At 52.9% G+C, this 21,683-nt stretch overlaps 1 protein-coding gene and 4 non-coding genes across 8 annotated transcripts in view; all 5 read right to left on the reverse strand.

Moving 5' to 3' along the window:
- NCAPD2 (non-SMC condensin I complex subunit D2) overlaps positions 1 to 17,687 on the reverse strand; it is a 46,178-nt gene extending 28,491 nt beyond the window's left edge. For 2 of the 4 annotated variants that reach the window (XR_011318555.1, XM_069754120.1), the window contains exons 1-9: positions 17,598 to 17,687; positions 10,628 to 10,754; positions 4,045 to 4,120; positions 3,486 to 3,544; positions 3,088 to 3,269; positions 2,872 to 3,011; positions 2,388 to 2,515; positions 1,127 to 1,250; positions 15 to 162 (exon numbers count right to left, since the gene is read on the reverse strand). Coding sequence is in view for 3 of the 4 variants with exons in the window: in XM_069754120.1 (XP_069610221.1) it covers positions 15 to 162; positions 1,127 to 1,250; positions 2,388 to 2,515; positions 2,872 to 3,011; positions 3,088 to 3,269; positions 3,486 to 3,544; positions 4,045 to 4,120; positions 10,628 to 10,745 (975 nt within the window). In the remaining variant the exon portion in view is untranslated. Of the gene's footprint in view, positions 1 to 14; positions 163 to 1,126; positions 1,251 to 2,387; positions 2,516 to 2,871; positions 3,012 to 3,087; positions 3,270 to 3,485; positions 3,545 to 4,044; positions 4,121 to 4,962; positions 5,082 to 10,627; positions 10,755 to 17,597 lie in introns of those variants that run through there. The other 2 variants (XM_069754122.1, XM_069754121.1) reach the window with 2 other exon arrangements.
- Positions 512 to 810, reverse strand: LOC138668354 (small nucleolar RNA U85). Its single transcript, XR_011319180.1, has one exon. It is a non-coding gene; the product is annotated as a small nucleolar RNA U85 (small nucleolar RNA).
- On the reverse strand, positions 1,728 to 2,031 carry LOC138668356 (small nucleolar RNA U85). The gene has a single exon (XR_011319182.1). It is a non-coding gene; the product is annotated as a small nucleolar RNA U85 (small nucleolar RNA).
- Positions 2,572 to 2,831, reverse strand: LOC138668357 (small nucleolar RNA U85). The gene has a single exon (XR_011319183.1). It is a non-coding gene; the product is annotated as a small nucleolar RNA U85 (small nucleolar RNA).
- Positions 3,675 to 3,973, reverse strand: LOC138668355 (small nucleolar RNA U85). Its single transcript, XR_011319181.1, has one exon. It is a non-coding gene; the product is annotated as a small nucleolar RNA U85 (small nucleolar RNA).
- Positions 17,688 to 21,683: the final 3,996 nt, after the last annotated feature.

The raw sequence follows: 21,683 nt of genomic DNA on the forward strand, positions 1-21,683 counted from the left end.
TTTTAAACTTTTACCTCTCCATCCAGGTAATCCAAAAGAACACTAATATTAGGCATCATGATAGCAGGAATGCTCTCCGATAGCTGGGTTATAAATGTATGTAAGGTCTTCACTGCAGAGGTTTCCCGGGAGAGATCCTGGCATGACTTCTGTCCAATCTTCCTGTATTTAAAAAAATAAAAATGTATATAACAAGGTAAACAAAAAACATTAATATACATGTTTTTATTATACATACATTGGGGCATATTTATCAAGACAGTGAACAAAGCAATACACCCAAAGTGCGGTGAACATTTATGGCACAAGTCAGTTAACTAATAGGCGATATAAACCAGAGTCTAAAGTTAGGTGGATTAATCAATTGGTATTACATAACAGGCACAGAGCCAAAAAAAAATAAACGCAAAAAGAACCAATAATGTAAATTTTAATCAAGATGGTCTGTCTGATAAATAGCACAAAATAAAAGACAAGGCGACAGTAGAAACCATCAACAACATCCTCAAACAGCCATCAGATTACCAAAGATCTGTGCTCATGTCTCCGCAGCGGCTCTTAGCGAGTGTCGCCCCTTTGCCCGGCCCTCCATCAGACAACCATCCTGTAGGTCCGCTCATCCCCTGCCGACACACTCGTGTGGGCAGATTGACAGAGGAGGACCAGCGATGAATGCTGCTGTGGGTCCGGCCTTACAGTAGCAGCGAGAAGCTTCTCCACAACCACCAAGATTACAGACCGAGGGCAACGAGCGAAGGGCTAAACCCAGAGGATGCCGGAGTCACATTCGCCTTGGACTCATCATGTGGCCGATGCGGTAAAATGGTCAGAACATTAAAAAGGTTTTATTTCACTAATAGAAATATATAATTTATTATACATTGGGACATATTTGTCAAGATATTGTGCAAAAAAAAAAAAAAAGTGGCAGAAGTACAGTGCACATTTCTGGCACAGTCAACTAATAGAAGTAAACTAAGACCAGTCTTACAATTAGCCGGATCAAACGGCATTAACCTGTGATAATTTGGTGCATTTATCAGACGGATACCTCTGCTACATTAGAAGAAATATTATAACACTTGTAAAGCAAGAAACGGTCCCAGACACAAGTGCAGCCGCTCACCTCATAATCTCACCCACCAAAGACTTCATTCCATATTCTGTAGCCCAAAGAGTCACAGCATGGACGAGTACTGGAGCGAGATGATCAAAGTGCTGCAGAAGCTGGATAACCTTCACACTGACACCTGAAGACAGAGAAAAGACTCAAGACCAGAGTTGGTGCGAATCGGTTCACAGGACACGATACAGAGGGCAGATCAGGAATCTGGGGCTGTCAACCACCCGGTATCCACTTTTTTTTTTTTTATATCAGTTGACCTGGCACTACGCCATCATTGACTCACCCATGTCGCAGCGTCAGGCCAACTAATCAAACGGGCTCCAGATACCAGCTGGTAGAAAAATCGGTTCTCAGGGTGACACCGACGGTCAGACTGTCCAGCAATTCGACTCACACAGACTCCGCAAAACAGTATCAGAGTCAGGTAACAGCACATTTAGAACTTACACCAGGAGGAGCGGAATGTATAAACATGTCTGCCCTTAATATCTGGCATGCAATATGAGATTTTCTCCCAGTAAATGGATTTTTAACCTGGATGTCAAGTTTGACATAGAACAAGGTTTGATTAACTTAGATCATAGCACTGTTGTAGTAGTAATGCCATCAGATTACCAAAGTCAATCATTTTTCCCTATCCCCTTTGAGTAACAGTCTCTGCTCGCCCCCATGTTCTCCGGCCGTGATCCGTCTTGTAGGTCTTCTCTAACTGCAGCCTCACACTTGGATGCGCAGTTTGGATTATAAGCAGAGACAGACCACCAATGAATGCTGCTGTGGGTCCGGCCTTACAGCGGCAGCGAGACGCTTCTCCGCAGCCACCAAGATTACAGACCGAGGGCCATGAGCAGAGGACGTACCCAGGAGAGAAGGGAGTCACATTTGCCTTTAGCTCATCACATGGCAGGAGACACGTTGCCAACACATTAGGCATCTAGACTGCAACCAGCGATATTCAGCGCGAGATCAGAAGCAAGTGGTGCTAATGACATTACAACCTGCGAGAAGCGCACGATTGGGAAGTATTGGGCACGTGTCCCATTTTAATGCATGTATCTTGGCAGATGTGCGAGTCTCGTATGATGGTTGGCATCATTCACTTCTGATGTGAACAGCTCTGGATGGCACCAGATCATCCCTTTAATTCCTGAACTGCATAGTAAATGTTTATCCATGGTAGGCTGTGTATGGGTGACCATACAAAGCTGTACATGTGGTTCCTCTCACCCTACAGGTTTGATCCCCTCCTTTAGTGACTTACTTAGGGTGTCATTTGAGCGTTTCACAGCCGCCCCGAGGAGGTGTGATAAGGATTCCCACAGGGACTTGTTCCTTTGTGCTCCAATATTTGGGTTTTCCATCATTTTGTAACAGCAGCCGGTAACCATACTGAGGAGAAAGTAAAACATTACCACGATAAATGTCAGAGTATATTCCCACTATCCTGCTGTAAGATTACCAGTGATATGTACCCACGTTTCCCACTGCTCAGCGCTCCCTAGATCCCAGTGGAGACTGTAGATCCTCTCAGATTCTGCCACATGAGCTTGTAGACAGAATATGGCTGAGGAGGACCAGCAATGAATGCTGATGTGGGTCTGGCCTTACAGCGCCAGCGAGAAACTTCTGCACAACCACCAAGATTTCAGACCGAAGCGCAAACCCAGAAGATTAAGAGCCCCATTCATCTTGGGACTCAAATAGCAAGACAAAGGTTTCATGATGTCCAGGAAAGTAAATCAAACCTGATGAATTCCTCCTCTATCAGTGACATGTTCCAGAGCCGGCGAATATCCAGCTGAAGCAGATGGGTGACTGTTTGCAGAACATTTTCCCTCTCGTTTTCCCACAAAAAGCCATCAGTTTTGGACTTTGCTTTTCTCCCCTGTGCAAAAAAAAAAAAAAAGTGAGCTAAAGTGCGTACCTATAATCGGTGCCTAAAGTACAGACCCCTTCAGTACCTTCCCACTGGGCTCCACATTTCCCAAAGCCGCTTTATAGGTTTCAACTTCAAACGCCTCCACGAGATGCAAGAGGAGAAAGCAGTTCATCTTCAGGGTGTTCAGGTGGAGATGACGCTCCGCTGCAGCCAGAGACAGATCCTCCAGGACGGAGGGAAGCTCACTCGCATGCTGAGAATTGGCTAAGGGAAAAATAAATAAATAATGGACAGGTAAGCAATGATGCCTTTCCAATAGCTGCGGCACAATCATCCACGGTCATGTAATTATACCTACTCAATTTCAATGACCACAGAAGTAAATTAGAATATCGAAAATAATCCAGACTATTGAGCATTTCAGGAAACATTAAGTTTTATCCCCGAAATTAAACAGCTATTAGTATCAGAGCCCCGTACCTCTCACAAGCAGCTCAAGTAAATCTTCTTTCAGGGAAACAGACACCGATTGGAAATGGCTAAAACAAGAAAAATATGGTCAATACAGCCCAATAGCAAAAAAAAAAAAAAAAAAAAAAAATTTAAAAATTTTTTTAAAAAAAATGCACCGATAGCAGAAAAAATAAATATCACTAACATCCCCCAAATAGCCATCAGATTACCAAAGATCTGTGCTCATGTCTCCGCAGCGGCTCTTAGCGAGTGTCGCCCCTTTGCCCGGCCCTCTATTAGACACCCATCCTGTAGGTCCGCTCATCCCCTGCCGACACACTCGCGTGGGCAGATTGACAGATTAGGACCAGCAATGAATGCTGCTGTGGGTCTGGCCTTACAGCGGCAGCGAGAAGCTTCTCCACAACCACCAAGATTACAGACCGAGGGCAACGAGCGAAGGGCTAAACCCAGAGGACGCCGGAGTCACATTCGCCTTGGACTCATCATGTGGCCGATGCGGTAAAGTGGTCATAAGCAATAGAAGCAAAAACGGATTATAGTCAGCAATTCATTGCTCGCTTACTATATGATGCTGTAAAGTGGATCAAAGTGCTGGACAACAGATTTGGGACCCTGGGACCGGAGAGCGGCTTTATACGCTGTAAAACAAAAGGAAAAAAAAAAAAAAAGTCACCCACATGCACAACAATTATACATTCATCAAAATGTATAGTCTGAATAGTCATTCACTCAAGTAGTAGATAATTATATGAGATGCCAGCCGCCGGGAAAGTCTATTATAGTTTCACTTGGAATTTACAGAGACCTGATCATTTGATTCCTGCTGCCCAAAACCAGGGCCGTGATCCAGCCAGGCTGCACACAGGGATCTTCTCTGAAACGAGTCAACGTTTCGGAGAAGACAGTTTGCAGATCTGGCTGGAGACCTTACTATTCGGGCACTGCCCCAGCCGACTTCTCCCTGAACCTCGCTGGCTGATCGGAGTCTCCATATACGCACGAGAGATATCGGTCAGTCACCTAGTGATGCAGGGAGAAGCCGGCCACAAGCGGCACTGGATTAGTCACTAGCCAGATCTGCAAACCATGTCCCATAATCACCAAGAGCAGTGATCTTCACACCGGCCTTTATAAGAGGGAAGCGCACGGCTCCCGAGTGATTAGGAGGAGCGCCTGACAAGTGGCGTGCAGCTAACAAACCTTACTCCAGTCCGTGATGGAGTAAGATTTGTGGTGTAGTGAATGGCACCGCTCATCAGGAATTTGACAAGCAGCAGCCGCCACCACCCGATGTCAGCCCACCGTGTCAGAGCGCGGCCACAATGGAGTGAAGACACGAAATTTGTTAGTGCAGTCTCGAGTTGCAAACATTTGTGACTTTTCAAAACTTTACGCCAGAATGCTGCCATTAAAGCTTTAATAAATCAGGCCCTATATGTTTTATCTGAAGCCTTCGAAAAAAAAGCGTTAAGCTACTTACTGGTAGCGGCGTTTCTCGGAGGCCCATGACAGCACGACAGAGAGAGGGGATCCGCCCATTAGGAACAGGAAACCTACAGATACAAAAGGGCGGTACCTCTCCCTTGCCTCAGTTGTATTTCAGAGTCTTGAGAGGACTATCGCGGTTAGTGGCACAAAAAAATATACACTACATACAATTATATACAGATTATATACAAATTTCCAGCTATATATTTGGAACTGGTATCCTGAGTGAGATATATACATCTATAGGAAGTGCAACCCCCAGTGAATAGGGAGGGAACTAAGGGTGCTGTCATGGGCCTCCGAGAAACGCCGCTACCAGTAAGTAGCTTAATGCTTTACTCGGACTCCCATGACAGCACGACGAGAGAATTACAGAGATGTAAGGTACCTTAGGGAGGGACTATGGCCTGTAGCACCCTTAACCCGAATGTGAGATCAGAGGAAGCCCCCAAATCCAACCTATAGTGCTTAAAGAAGGTGGACGGGGATGACCATGTGGCCGCCTTACATATCTGGTCGATTGATACTCCAGATTTTTCCGCCCAGGATGTAGCCATGGCCCTGGTGGAATGCGCCCTCAGATTCTGCGGAGCCGGACCCCCACCTGCAGTATAAGCCAAAGAGATAGCCTCCCTAATCCACTTTGCTAATGTGTATTTTGATACCCTAAGTCCCTTTCTAGGATTTTGGAAAGATAAAAATAATGCATCATCTTTCTTCCATGTGTCGGTAACAGATGTATTCTAGCAGGCATCTCCTAATGTCTAATGTATGGAGTAGTTCTTCCTTAGGGTTAGCAGGATTAGGGAGGAAGGATGGTAAGATTATCTCTTGTGACCTGTGAAACCGTGATGATACTTTTGGTAAATAGGCTGGGTCCGGTCTGAGGATTACTCTGTCTGGTAGAAACTCTGTATAAGGGTATACCCTGGAGAGAGCTTGTATGTCTCCTACTCTACGGGCAGATGTAATTGCTACCAGAAATGCTGTCTTAAGGGATAGCGCCTTAATTGAAGCTGTTTGCAAAGGTTCAAATGGCTCTTTAGTCAATGCTGATAGGACTAAGTTGAGATCCCAAGGCATAGATCTATCTTTCTGAATGGGTCTAGATCTACTGGATGCCTTAATGAACCTTGAGATCCAGTAATTATTGGCAATGTTACAGGAGAATAGAGCCCCTAGGGCCGAGACCTGTACCTTTAGAGTACTAGTGGATAGACCTAGTTCTAAGCCTTTTTGCAGGAATTCTAAAATTTGTTTTACAGGTATTCCTTCTTCTAAATTGAAATCAGAAGAGGCCAGAAACTTTCGCCAGGTTCTAGCGTAGATTGTTGTGGTCATCTGCTTCCTACTTTTCATAAGGGTTTCAATCAAACTCGGGGAGAACCCTTTGTTTTTCAGTAACGCCCTTTCAAAGTCCATGCCGTTAAATGAAGGTTCTTCACTTGCGGATGACTGATCGGCCCCTGGTAGAGCAAATCCGGAATCTTCGGAAGTACCCAGGGATCTTCCACTGACATGATCCTGAGCCAAGTGAACCAGGCCCTTCTGGGCCAGAATGGGGCAATCAATATAACCCTGGCTCGATCTTCCCTTATCTTCCTGACTACCAAGGGTAATAGGCCTAGTGGAGGAAATGCGTATGCCAGCTGAAAATCCCAATTGATCAGGAAAGCGTCTACGGCTAGAGGATTTTCCCTGGAATTTAGGGAACAGAATTTTGTTGTCTTCCGATTGTCCCTGGTAGCAAATAGATCTACATCTGGATGTCCCCATTTGTGGACAATCTGATCGAACACGCAATTGTTTAGGGACCACTCCCCTTGTCTCAAGGTGTTGCGGCTTAGAAAGTCCGCTTTGACGTTTTCCTTTCCTCTTATGTGCAGTGCGGATAGGGATAAAAAGTGATTCTCTGCTGTCTGGAACAGACGATCCGCCACTCATCAGTGACTCGGAATGAGTTCCACCCTGATGATTTATGTACGCGACCGTCACCCGGTTGTCCGATAGGATCTTGACATGATGACCCTGCAGATATGAGAGGAATTTTTTCACTGAAAGCTCTACTGCCATTAATTCTTTCTGGTTGGAGGAGGCTGATATTAGGGAAGGGGGCCATAGACCCTGAACCATCATGTCATCCATGTGTGCTCCCCAACCCGCAGGGCTAGCATCAGTAGTTACCACACGTGTTACCTGAGAAATCCAGGGAACCCCCGCCGATAAGTTTTCACTGACTAGCCACCACTTAAGAGATGTGAGTGCTTTTGGACCTAAAGTAACCTGACTCTGCAGGGACCCCTGTAAGATTTTGTCATTAACCAGCACCTCAGCTTGTAATGGTCTGGTGTGGAATTGGGCCCAACGGACAGCGGGAATGCAGGAAGTTAAGGAACCCAATAGAGACATAGCCTGTCTAAGGGTCATGGATGGTTTGTCAATTGCCTTAGACACCTGTTGCTGAATATGTAAAGATTTGTCGAGTGGAAGACAACATTGTTGTGTTTCTGAGTTTAATGATAGTCCTAAGAATCTTTGTATTTTTTGAGGCTGTAAACGGGATTTCTCATAATTTATGATCCACCCCAGACGCTCCAGTCTGGATGTGGCTGATTCTAGCTGGGACAGGCAATGGTCTGCTGAGCTCCCTACTATAAGGAAGTCATCCAAGTAGGGAATGATCAGGATGTCGGACTCTCGCAAGTGCGCCATAACCTCAGCCACTAGCTTTGTGAACACTCTAGGAGCTGCTGATAAGCCAAAGGGGAGCGCTCTGAACTGGAAATGGTGAATGCTACCCTCCATTGACACCGCTACTCTCAGGAATTTTTGGAAATCTTCATGTATTGGAACATGATAGTATGCATCTTTAAGATCTACAACTACCATAAAACAGTGTTTAAACAATATCTTTATTGCTGAATTAACCGTTTCCATTTTGAAGGATTCATTAACCAGGAATTCATTAAGACGCTTTAGATTAATGATCGTTCTAAACGATCCATCTGGCTTTTTGATCAGAAAAAGCGGAGAATAAAATCCCCTTCCTTTTTCTGAATCTGGAATTTCCACCAATACATTCTTGGCGCATAAGTTCATGACTTCAGCCTCTAGGGCTGCTTGCTCCAGGGGGGAGGAACGATAAGGGGTTAATTTGAATTTATCCCGAGGCCAATGATTGAAGTCCAGCTTAAGACCTTCAGTAACAATGCCTCTGACCCATCTACTGTTCGTTATGTCAAGCCATGCTGAGGAGAATGCTGACAGTCTGCTCCCCACAGGGATTGCTAGTCATTGGTCTGGTTTTTTCTGATCCTTTGAGGAACGGCGAAACATATATCCCGTACCTCTACCGCGTCTGTCTTCCCATCTGAAACTCTCTCTAGTGGGAGAGGACCCGCGTTTCTTCCCACGACCAAATCTTTTTCGACTGAAGGGTCGGCGGTAGGATGCCGAGTACAGACTTGGGAACTTCTTTTTATCATCGCTTGCCCTTTCCAGTAACTCGTCCAGCATTGGACCGAAGAGATACTGTCCCTCGCACGGAATGGCGCAGAGCTTAGTTCTGGACTGGATGTCCCCTGACCAGCACTTTAACCATAGGGCCCTGCGAGCCGTCTTAGATAGACCTGCTGCTCTGGCCGCCATTCTGACAGAGTCCACAGAAGCATCCGATAGGAAGGCTGCAGCATTCTGAATTGTCGGAAGCGCTTTCAAAATAGAATCTCTGGATGCGCCATCCTTCAGCTGAGACTCTAATTGATCTAGCCAGACCATTAATGATCTGGCTGTGCATGTTGTGGCCACTGCTGGTCTGAGGGATCCAGCCGCCATCTCCCAGGTACCTTTAAGAAAGATATCCGCCTTTCTGTCTAGGGGATCTTTGAGGGACCCCATATCCTCAAAGGGTAATGAGGCTTTCTTTGACGCCTTTGCTACGGCCGCGTCCAACCTCGGAGCTTTATCCCATGTCTCCACCACCGGATCATCAAAGGGATACCTTCGTTTTAAAGCTGGCGGCAAGGCCCCCTTTTTTTCAGGTTTTGACGGATTACGACCAAAAGCATGGTTCTGAAATTGTGACCTGCTTATATCCCCCTTGGATCCGGTCAGCAGATAGGCCAGCGCTATCCCTATTGGTTCCTGGACACAGCCAGGAGGGCAGAGGGCTGAATGATGAACCGGCGCTCAGATGCGATGGGCGCCGCCATCTTGGAACGCCCGCGCATGCGCAGACGCCCGGCGACCCGGAAGCGACTACCAGACTCCGCCCCCCCACGTCACCGCACCCGGAAACGCTCCAGCACACGCTGAGAGCGGTGCAGGACGCCAGGGACGGATCGGCAGCGCTCCGGAGCTCGCCCACACATCGGAGCCCGGCACCCGCAGCCATGCCGCACCGCTGCACCACCAATGGGAATACTTACCTGCGCCGACACTGATGGATGCAGGAAATCCTCCGGACTCCGCTCCCTGCTGCGAACACCACTGACGTGTAATCCAGCAAGGACCACCGTGGTGTCTCCAGGGATCTCCGCACCGGCCGAGGTAGGAGACCCCCCCGCTACCGTAATCGGCCGGCCGGCCTGGGCTCCTTCGTCTGTAGGCACCCGTCCCCTCAGGAACAGGAAACCAACTGAGGCAAGGGAGAGGTACCGCCCTTTTGTATCTGTAGGTTTCCTGTTCCTAATGGGCGGATCCCCTCTCTCTGTCGTGCTGTCATGGGAGTCCGAGTAAATAAAACATTTCTCTGCAATTGTGGAGCCAGGCTGATTCACACCGCTCGTGGCTTAGGGTACCGTCACACTATAACATTTCGATCGCTACGACGGTACGATTCGTGACGTTCCAGCGATATCGTTACGATATCGCTGTGTGACACGCAGCAGCGATCAGGGATCCTGCTGAGAATCGTACGTCGTAGCAGATCGTATGGAACTATCTTTCATCGCTGGATCTCCCGCTGTCATCGCTAGATCAGTGTGTGTGACACCGATCTAGCGATGCGATCCAGCGATGCGTTCGCTTGTAACCAGGGTAAACATCGGGTAACTAAGCGCAGGACCGCGCTTAGTTACCCGATGTTTACCCTGGTTACAAGCGTTAACCTAAAAAAAAAAAAAAAAAAAAACAGCACATACTTACAATTCTGGTGTCCGTCAGGTCCCTTGCCGTCTGCTTCCCGCACTGTGACTGCCGGCTGTAAAGTGAAAGCAGAGCACAGCGGCTGTGCTTTCACTTTACGGCCGGCAGTCACTGAGTGCGAGAAGCAGACTGCAAGGGACCTGACGGACACCAGAATGTAAGCATGTGCTGTTTGTTTTTTTTTTAGTTTAACGCTTGTAACCAGGGTAAACATCGGGTAACTAAGCGCGGTCCTGCGCTTAGTTACCCGATGTTTACCCTGGTTACCCAGGGACCTCGGCATCGTTGGTCGCTGGAGAGCTGTCTGTGTGACAGCTCCCCAGCGACCACACTACGATTTACCTACGATCACGGCCAGGTCATATCGCTGGCCGTGATCGTAGGTAAATCGTATAGTGTGACGGTACCCTTAAGCTGCAAGAATCACTGACAGAGATCCATCCCATATCCAAGAGATAAAAAAAACAAACAAAAAAAAAAAAAAAAAAAAACACAGCCAAAACAACACTCACCGTGTAGGTCGGAGGCCAGCTGTCGCACAGGCAGCACCTCCTGGACCACGTACTGGCCCACTCCTCCACTCTTCAGCAAGTCCTTAAAGGCCAGGGGGATATTGAATTGGAGAGTCATGGTGGAGACCTGGACAACAGTAGAGACGTCATGTTACTCATGTTTCTCAGGAGCGCTACTCAATTTATCAGGTCAAATGCAGACCAGAGGTCTGTCTGGACTAGCTCTATGGGGAGACAGCAGAAGAGTATGGAAACTAGTGGTTACATCCTAGACAACCCCTTTAACCCCTCACTGAAGTGTGACAATTCTCCACCCCAGGTCAGGGGCCGGTGTACGGAGCAGGAGATGTAACCCCACCAATATCTTTCTATAACTGCAGGGAGCAGAGCTAGCTCCCATCGCCGCTGTTTAACCATATTTTCACTCCCCGACAGCTGCATTTAAACAGCACGATCACCGGTCTACAAGCACAGATCAGCCCCTCACAACGTGTGCTGTGTGTTGAGGTAGCCAGGACTGCTGAAAGCCCCCACATTAGTCCTCCAGCCCAACCTGCAACTGGGCTGCATAAGAAATTGTCACATCTATAATATAACGCTGGGAGCGTCACTCTGTCCGAAGCCTCTATAGACTGCGCAAGCGCCGGCGCAGTCTGGGCCTCACAGAGCGACGCTCCCGGGAGATCGCGGTGTGCGTTCACACTGAACGCACACCGCGATCTCCCCCGCAGAAGCAGGGACCGCCAGGAGGGTGAGCATCAGCCTATATTCACCTGTCCCCGTTCCATCGCTGAGCGGCGCCATCTTCCCGGTCTTCGGCCTGTGACCTTCAGTTCAGAGGGCGCGATGACGCGCTTAATGCGCGCCGGCGCCGCCCTCTGACTGAACAGTCACGGCCAGGAGACCGGGAAGATGGCGCCGCTCAGCGATGGAACGGAGGACAGGTGAATATAGTAAGTGCTGGGGGGCCTGAGCTGGCGGCGATACCGGCACCTGACCCCCACAGCGCGCCGGTGTCCCCGCCTGCTCAGGCCCCCCAGCACTCGGCGCCGAGCGGGTCAGAGGCAGTATGGGGACGCAGGATGGAGCAGCACATAACAGGATGGAGCAGCACATAACAGGATGGGGACGCAGGACGGAGCAGCACATAACAGGATGGGGACGCAGGACGGAGCAGCACATAACAGGATGGGGACGCAGGACGGAGCAGCACATAACAGGATGGGGACGCAGGATGGAGCAGCACATAACAGGATGGGGACGCAGGACGGAGCAGCACATACCAGGATGGAGACAATATACCAATATAAATGCTCGCCACCCGGGCGTAGAACGGGTTCAATAGCTAGTTAACTGTATAACGGAGAAAATAAAAGCTAAGGAGCATGAAAAAGAAAATGGATTTAGGTATAACTATTCCATGACGGTCATGAGTGTCAAGAATAATAGTGCACAGAGAGCACCCCCATCCTCCAGAGCAGATCCCAGGATCCGACGCCTGTAGCCCTCCCGCCCCCCCTATCCTCCAGAGCAGATCCCAGGATCCGACGCCTGTAGCCCTCCCGCCCCCCCTATCCTCCAGAGCAGATCCCAGGATCCGACGCCTGTAGCCCTCCCGCCCCCCCTATCCTCCAGAGCAGATCCCAGGATCCGACGCCTGTAGCCCTCCCGCCCCCCCTATCCTCCAGAGCAGATCCCAGGATCCGACGCCTGTAGCCCTCCCGCCCCCCCTATCCTCCAGAGCAGATCCCAGGATCCGACGCCTGTAGCCCTCCCGCCCCCCCTATCCTCCAGAGCAGATCCCAGGATCCGACGCCTGTAGCCCTCCCGCCCCCCCTATCCTCCAGAGCAGATCCCAGGATCCGACGCCTGTAGCCCTCCCGCCCCCCCTATCCTCCAGAGCAGATCCCAGGATCCGACGCCTGTAGCCCTCCCGCCCCCCCTATCCTCCAGAGCAGATCCCAGGATCCGACGCCTGTAGCCCTCCCGCCCCCCCTATCCTCCAGAGCAGATCCCAGGATCCGACGCCTGTAGCCCTCCCGCCCCCCCTATCCTCCAGAGCAGATCCCAGGATCCGACGCCTGTAGCCCTCCCGCCCCCCCTATCCTCCAGAGCAGATCCCAGGATCCGACGCCTGTAGCCCTCCCGCCCCCCCTATCCTCCAGAGCAGATCCCAGGATCCGACGCCTGTAGCCCTCCCGCCCCCCCTATCCTCCAGAGCAGATCCCAGGATCCGACGCCTGTAGCCCTCCCGCCCCCCCTATCCTCCAGAGCAGATCCCAGGATCCGACGCCTGTAGCCCTCCCGCCCCCCCTATCCTCCAGAGCAGATCCCAGGATCCGACGCCTGTAGCCCTCCCGCCCCCCCTATCCTCCAGAGCAGATCCCAGGATCCGACGCCTGTAGCCCTCCCGCCCCCCCTATCCTCCAGAGCAGATCCCAGGATCCGACGCCTGTAGCCCTCCCGCCCCCCCTATCCTCCAGAGCAGATCCCAGGATCCGACGCCTGTAGCCCTCCCGCCCCCCCTATCCTCCAGAGCAGATCCCAGGATCCGACGCCTGTAGCCCTCCCGCCCCCCCTATCCTCCAGAGCAGATCCCAGGATCCGACGCCTGTAGCCCTCCCGCCCCCCCTATCCTCCAGAGCAGATCCCAGGATCCGACGCCTGTAGCCCTCCCGCCCCCCCTATCCTCCAGAGCAGATCCCAGGATCCGACGCCTGTAGCCCTCCCGCCCCCCCTATCCTCCAGAGCAGATCCCAGGATCCGACGCCTGTAGCCCTCCCGCCCCCCCTATCCTCCAGAGCAGATCCCAGGATCCGACGCCTGTAGCCCTCCCGCCCCCCCTATCCTCCAGAGCAGATCCCAGGATCCGACGCCTGTAGCCCTCCCGCCCCCCCTATCCTCCAGAGCAGATCCCAGGATCCGACGCCTGTAGCCCTCCCGCCCCCCCCTATCCTCCAGAGCAGATCCCAGGATCCGACGCCTGTAGCCCTCCCGCCCCCCCTATCCTCCAGAGCAGATCCCAGGATCCGACGCCTGTAGCCCTCCCGCCCCCCCTATCCTCCAGAGCAGATCCCAGGATCCGACGCCTGTAGCCCTCCCGCCCCCCCTATCCTCCAGAGCAGATCCCAGGATCCGACGCCTGTAGCCCTCCCGCCCCCCCTATCCTCCAGAGCAGATCCCAGGATCCGACGCCTGTAGCCCTCCCGCCCCCCCTATCCTCCAGAGCAGATCCCAGGATCCGACGCCTGTAGCCCTCCCGCCCCCCCTATCCTCCAGAGCAGATCCCAGGATCCGACGCCTGTAGCCCTCCCGCCCCCCCTATCCTCCAGAGCAGATCCCAGGATCCGACGCCTGTAGCCCTCCCGCCCCCCCTATCCTCCAGAGCAGATCCCAGGATCCGACGCCTGTAGCCCTCCCGCCCCCCCTATCCTCCAGAGCAGATCCCAGGATCCGACGCCTGTAGCCCTCCCGCCCCCCCTATCCTCCAGAGCAGATCCCAGGATCCGACGCCTGTAGCCCTCCCGCCCCCCCTATCCTCCAGAGCAGATCCCAGGATCCGACGCCTGTAGCCCTCCCGCCCCCCCTATCCTCCAGAGCAGATCCCAGGATCCGACGCCTGTAGCCCTCCCGCCCCCCCTATCCTCCAGAGCAGATCCCAGGATCCGACGCCTGTAGCCCTCCCGCCCCCCCTATCCTCCAGAGCAGATCCCAGGATCCGACGCCTGTAGCCCTCCCGCCCCCCCTATCCTCCAGAGCAGATCCCAGGATCCGACGCCTGTAGCCCTCCCGCCCCCCCTATCCTCCAGAGCAGATCCCAGGATCCGACGCCTGTAGCCCTCCCGCCCCCCCTATCCTCCAGAGCAGATCCCAGGATCCGACGCCTGTAGCCCTCCCGCCCCCCCTATCCTCCAGAGCAGATCCCAGGATCCGACGCCTGTAGCCCTCCCGCCCCCCCTATCCTCCAGAGCAGATCCCAGGATCCGACGCCTGTAGCCCTCCCGCCCCCCCTATCCTCCAGAGCAGATCCCAGGATCCGACGCCTGTAGCCCTCCCGCCCCCCCTATCCTCCAGAGCAGATCCCAGGATCCGACGCCTGTAGCCCTCCCGCCCCCCCTATCCTCCAGAGCAGATCCCAGGATCCGACGCCTGTAGCCCTCCCGCCCCCCCTATCCTCCAGAGCAGATCCCAGGATCCGACGCCTGTAGCCCTCCCGCCCCCCCTATCCTCCAGAGCAGATCCCAGGATCCGACGCCTGTAGCCCTCCCGCCCCCCCTATCCTCCAGAGCAGATCCCAGGATCCGACGCCTGTAGCCCTCCCGCCCCCCCTATCCTCCAGAGCAGATCCCAGGATCCGACGCCTGTAGCCCTCCCGCCCCCCCTATCCTCCAGAGCAGATCCCAGGATCCGACGCCTGTAGCCCTCCCGCCCCCCCTATCCTCCAGAGCAGATCCCAGGATCCGACGCCTGTAGCCCTCCCGCCCCCCCTATCCTCCAGAGCAGATCCCAGGATCCGACGCCTGTAGCCCTCCCGCCCCCCCTATCCTCCAGAGCAGATCCCAGGATCCGACGCCTGTAGCCCTCCCGCCCCCCCTATCCTCCAGAGCAGATCCCAGGATCCGACGCCTGTAGCCCTCCCGCCCCCCCTATCCTCCAGAGCAGATCCCAGGATCCGACGCCTGTAGCCCTCCCGCCCCCCCTATCCTCCAGAGCAGATCCCAGGATCCGACGCCTGTAGCCCTCCCGCCCCCCCTATCCTCCAGAGCAGATCCCAGGATCCGACGCCAGTAGCCCTCCCGCCCCCCCTATCCTCCAGAGCAGATCCCAGGATCCGACGCCTGTAGCCCTCCCGCCCCCCCTATCCTCCAGAGCAGATCCCAGGATCCGACGCCTGTAGCCCTCCCGCCCCCCCTATCCTCCAGAGCAGATCCCAGGATCCGACGCCTGTAGCCCTCCCGCCCCCCCTATCCTCCAGAGCAGATCCCAGGATCCGACGCCTGTAGCCCTCCCGCCCCCCCTATCCTCCAGAGCAGATCCCAGGATCCGACGCCTGTAGCCCTCCCGCCCCCCCTATCCTCCAGAGCAGATCCCAGGATCCGACGCCTGTAGCCCTCCCGCCCCCCCTATCCTCCAGAGCAGATCCCAGGATCCGACGCCTGTAGCCCTCCCGCCCCCCCTATCCTCCAGAGCAGATCCCAGGATCCGACGCCTGTAGCCCTCCCGCCCCCCCTATCCTCCAGAGCAGATCCCAGGATCCGACGCCTGTAGCCCTCCCGCCCCCCCTATCCTCCAGAGCAGATCCCAGGATCCGACGCCTGTAGCCCTCCCGCCCCCCCTATCCTCCAGAGCAGATCCCAGGATCCGACGCCTGTAGCCCTCCCGCCCCCCCTATCCTCCAGAGCAGATCCCAGGATCCGACGCCTGTAGCCCTCCCGCCCCCCCTATCCTCCAGAGCAGATCCCAGGATCCGACGCCTGTAGCCCTCCCGCCCCCCCTATCCTCCAGAGCAGATCCCAGGATCCGACGCCTGTAGCCCTCCCGCCCCCCCTATCCTCCAGAGCAGATCCCAGGATCCGACGCCTGTAGCCCTCCCGCCCCCCCTATCCTCCAGAGCAGATCCCAGGATCCGACGCCTGTAGCCCTCCCGCCCCCCCTATCCTCCAGAGCAGATCCCAGGATCCGACGCCTGTAGCCCTCCCGCCCCCCCTATCCTCCAGAGCAGATCCCAGGATCCGACGCCTGTAGCCCTCCCGCCCCCCCTATCCTCCAGAGCAGATCCCAGGATCCGACGCCTGTAGCCCTCCCGCCCCCCCTATCCTCCAGAGCAGATCCCAGGATCCGACGCCTGTAGCCCTCCCGCCCCCCCTATCCTCCAGAGCAGATCCCAGGATCCGACGCCTGTAGCCCTCCCGCCCCCCCTATCCTCCAGAGCAGATCCCAGGATCCGACGCCTGTAGCCCTCCCGCCCCCCCTATCCTCCAGAGCAGATCCCAGGATCCGACGCCTGTAGCCCTCCCGCCCCCCCTATCCTCCAGAGCAGATCCCAGGATCCGACGCCTGTAGCCCTCCCGCCCCCCCTATCCTCCAGAGCAGATCCCAGGATCCGACGCCTGTAGCCCTCCCGCCCCCCCTATCCTCCAGAGCAGATCCCAGGATCCGACGCCTGTAGCCCTCCCGCCCCCCCTATCCTCCAGAGCAGATCCCAGGATCCGACGCCTGTAGCCCTCCCGCCCCCCCTATCCTCCAGAGCAGATCCCAGGATCCGACGCCTGTAGCCCTCCCGCCCCCCCTATCCTCCAGAGCAGATCCCAGGATCCGACGCCTGTAGCCCTCCCGCCCCCCCTATCCTCCAGAGCAGATCCCAGGATCCGACGCCTGTAGCCCTCCCGCCCCCCCTATCCTCCAGAGCAGATCCCAGGATCCGACGCCTGTAGCCCTCCCGCCCCCCCTATCCTCCAGAGCAGATCCCAGGATCCGACGCCTGTAGCCCTCCCGCCCCCCCTATCCTCCAGAGCAGATCCCAGGATCCGACGCCTGTAGCCCTCCCGCCCCCCCTATCCTCCAGAGCAGATCCCAGGATCCGACGCCTGTAGCCCTCCCGCCCCCCCTATCCTCCAGAGCAGATCCCAGGATCCGACGCCTGTAGCCCTCCCGCCCCCCCTATCCTCCAGAGCAGATCCCAGGATCCGACGCCTGTAGCCCTCCCGCCCCCCCTATCCTCCAGAGCAGATCCCAGGATCCGACGCCTGTAGCCCTCCCCCCCCCCATCCTCCAGAGCAGATCCCAGGATCCGACGCCTGTAGCCCTCCCCCCATCCTCCAGAGCAGATCCCAGGATCCGACGCCTGTAGCCCTCCCCCCATCCTCCAGAGCAGATCCCAGGATCCGACGCCTGCTCCCTCACCACCTCAGGACACGTCCCAGGATCCAGCACACGCATTCCGAGTACAACACAGTATGGGGTACTCTACCTGACGGGTCTCTCTCCGCGGTGCGGCCGATGAGGACGGAGCCGGAAGCTTCCGGTGGCGTGAAACAGACAAACACCCCCTGACTTCAAATTCGCTCCTCCCGCCAAAATGTGACCAATCGGGGAGCCACTCGCCCCATGACGTGTTGGTCAAAAACAACCAATACATGTCGCTCTTATAAAAGAAAAACTGACCAATGGTAGCGTATAAGAAAATAAGCCAATCACATCACGACAGGAGAGATTGACAGGAACGTGAAGCAATAGGATTGTAGCAGCGAATTAGAGTCCTCAGCGAACCAGAGCGGAATGACTGACAGGGAGAGCGACCAATAGGAAACGCTCATAGACAGATAAGCCCTCCCCCCAGCAATATTAGGACGATTTTCCCCTTTTTCTCCTCTCCTTCCTGCAGACAGAACTGTGGAATACCTGATTATTAATAACATTTTGGGGTACATAGTTTTTTTTATTCCATGATTTTGGGGAGACGACCGAAAACAACCAAGGATCCTTAGTTTCTATTTGATAGCTCCACAATCATGGGGAAGACTGCTGACCTGACAGATGTCCAGAAGGCATCACTGACACACTCCACAAGGATTTTTTTCCTTTATTTTATTAAAAAAAAAATTATTTTATCCCCCTCCTTCCCTAGCAACCAATCCATGCAGATGGCAGTCAGTGATTGTCCGCAGCCCCCGAGGGCGCGTGCAACAAAGTTTTAAGAGGACGGCGCTTCAGAAAAAAAAATTTCTTTAAACATTTTCAAGATTTTTTATTATTATTTTTTCCTGAGCTTTTTTTTTTTTTTTTACATTTTTGACTGCCGGTGGTTTCAATTTTAGCATTTTTGGTTATTTTTCACTCCTGCCCATGACGTAGCCTTATGTCCTAGGGCAGGAAGGGGTTAACGTACACCTCTGTATCCGTCACTGGTGTTTTTTTGGTTCATTTTGCACCATTTTAGCAGTTTTTTTTGTAGAATTTGTCACGTCCTGATATGAAAATCCATAGGGATCAGCTTAGTGCTCGGGACCCAATTCACTATTGCATTTGCGCCATTTTTATTCTTTTTTTCTCCCAATTTTTATTTGTGTATTTTATCATTTTTTTTTTTTTCGCATTATGTATTCTCCATTGGCGACAGGGTTGTCGTTTTTCTGAATTTTGCATCCAAATCAATTGATTTTTTTTTTTTAAACTTTGCAAACATTTTTTGCTCAAATTGCTTTTCTGTTCACCCCTCAACATTTTAGCAAAACGTGCGACTTAACTCTTAAATGCAGGTAAAAAAGAAAGTTCATTTCTTTATTTTGCGCAAAATTAATGAATCAAATTCACGTGCGTTTTGAAACATTTGATGTAAAAAAAAACATCATAAACAAAAAAGTGCCCTAGAAAAAAAACCCCACAAACAGCGAATTGAGCCCATAGTTTTTCTCATGATTGTATAGCAGTTCTCCAGTTCCCAGATTTCCTGTAAATCGCCTTATATTTTGTGGATAACCCTGGAAAATTTTTGTTCAGACTCAATCATGCAAAAATGGCCTAAAGGAGGCGGGGGTTAAAGGGGATGTCCTATGTCAGGTGCTCCTGAATGACTGGCGGCTTGGACCTGTGACATTGTTGCAGCGCTGGCGTGGTGTGCGCGCCCCATTGCGGCTATGTGCAGTATTGGAAGTGCAGTGCCATGATAGAAGATGGCAGCGCTCTCCGGTGATCCGGGCCGGCCTCAGTGCAGCGCTTACAAGCCCATTATGTTTAGCCTCTAGTGATGAGCGAGTGTACTCATTGCTCGGATTTTCCAGAGCACACTCAGGTGACCTCCCGAGTATAGTGCTCGGAGATTTAGTTTTCATCGTGGCAGCTGAATGATTTACAGCTATTAGCCAGGCTGAGTACATGTGGGGATTCCATAGCAACCAGGCAACCCCCACATGTATTCAGCCTGGCTAGTAGCTGTAAATCATTCAGCTGCCGTGATGAAAACTAAATCTCCGAGCACTAAAAAAATACTCGGAGGTCACTCGAGCGTGCTCTGGAAAACCGAGCAACGAGTACACTCGCTCATCGCTATTAGCCTCCACTCCTAGCTAATAGTAATTAGCGCTTCACAGACGATTTGCTAAAAAGTGAGCAACAAACTCCTGTTTATAGTAAACCAGACCAATTATACAGAGTTTACATACAGGAGCCGGACAGAGGAAGGGGCTACTACAGGAGCCGGAAGGAGTAATACAGGAGCAGGAAAGAGGAAGGAGTTACTAACAGGAGCCGGACAGAGGAAGGGGCTACTAACAGGAGCCGGACAGAGGAAGGGGCTACTAACAGGAGCCGGACAGAGGAAGGGGCTACTAACAGGAGCCGGACAGAGGAAGGGGCTACTAACAGGAGCCGGACAGAGGAAGGGGCTACTAACAGGAGCCGGACAGAGGAAGGGGCTACTACAGGAGCCGGAAGGAGTAATACAGGAGCAGGAAAGAGGAAGGAGTTACTAACAGGAGCCGGACAGAGGAAGGAGTAATACAGGAGCAGGAAAGAGGAAGGAGTAATACAGGAGCTGGAAAGAGGAAGGAGTAATACAGGAGCAGGACAGAGGAAGGAGTAATACAGGAGCAGGAAAGAGGAAGGAGTAATACAGGAGCAGGAAAGAGGAAGGAGTAATACAGGAGCAGGAAAGAGGAAGGAGTAATACAGGAGCAGGAAAGAGGAAGGAGTAATACAGGAGCAGGAAAGAGGAAGGAGTAATACAGGAGCAGGAAAGAGGAAGGAGTAATACAGGAGCCGGACAGAGGAAGGGGCTAATACAGGAGCCGGAAGGAGTAATACAGGAGCAGGAAAGAGGAAGGAGTTACTAACAGGAGCCGGACAGAGGAAGGAGTAATACAGGAGCAGGAAAGAGGAAGGAGTAATACAGGAGCAGGAAAGAGGAAGGAGTAATACAGGAGCCGGACAGAGGAAGGAGTAATACAGGAGCCGGACAGAGGAAGGAGTAATACAGGAGCCGGACAGAGGAAGGAGTAATACAGGAGCCGGACAGAGGAAGGGGCTAATACAGGAGCCGAACAAGGAAGGGACTACTAACAGGAGCAGGACAGAGGAAGGAGTAATACAGGAGCAGGAAAGAGGAAGGAGTAATACAGGAAGGAGGAAGGAGTAATACAGGAGCAGGAAGAGGAAGGAGTAATACAAGAGCAGGAAGAGGAAGGGGCTACTAACAGGAGCCGGACAGAGGAAGGGGTTACTACAGTAGTCAGACAGAGGAAGGGGCTAATACAGGAGCCGGAAAGAGGAAGGGGCTACTTCAGGAGCCGGACAGAGGAAGGAGTAATACAAGAGCAGGAAGGAGTAATACATGAGAAGGAAAGAGGAAGGAGTAATACAGGAGCAGGAAAGAGGAAGGGGTTACTACAGTCGTCAGACAGAGGAAGGGGCTAATACAGGAGCCGGAGGAGGAAGGAGTAATACAGGAGCCGGACAGTGGAAGGGGCTACTACAGGAGCCGCAAAGAGGAAGGGGCTACTAACAGGAGGCGGAAGAGGAAGGAGTAATACAGGAGCAGGAAAGAGGAAGGGGCTACTAATAGGAGCCGGAAGAGGAAGGAGTAATACAGGAGCAGGAAAGAGCAAGGGGCTACTAACAGGAGCCAGACAGAGGAAGGGGCTACTAACAGGAGCCGGACAGAGGAAGGGGCTACTAACAGGAGCCGGACAGAGGAAGGGGTTACTAACAGGAGCAGGACAGAGGAAGGAGTAATACAGGAGCAGGAAGGAGTAATACAGGAGCAGGAAGGGGAAGGAGTAATACAGGAGCAGGAAGAGGAAGGAGTAATACAGGAGCAGGAAAGAGGAAGGGGCTACTAACAGGAGCCGGACAGAGGAAGGAGTAATACAGAAGCAGGAAAGAGGAAGGAGTAATACAGGAGCAGGATAGAGGAAGGGGCTACTAACAGGAGCCGGACAGAGGAAGGAGTAATACAGGAGCAGGAAAGAGGAAGGGGCTACTAACAGGAGCTGGACAGAGGAAGGGGTTACTTCAGTAGTCAGACAGAGGAAGGAGCTAATACAGGAGCCGGAAAGAGGAA

The sequence above is a fragment of the Ranitomeya imitator genome, chromosome 2 (genome assembly GCF_032444005.1).
Source record: "Ranitomeya imitator isolate aRanImi1 chromosome 2, aRanImi1.pri, whole genome shotgun sequence".
NCBI lineage: Eukaryota > Metazoa > Chordata > Amphibia > Anura > Dendrobatidae > Ranitomeya > Ranitomeya imitator.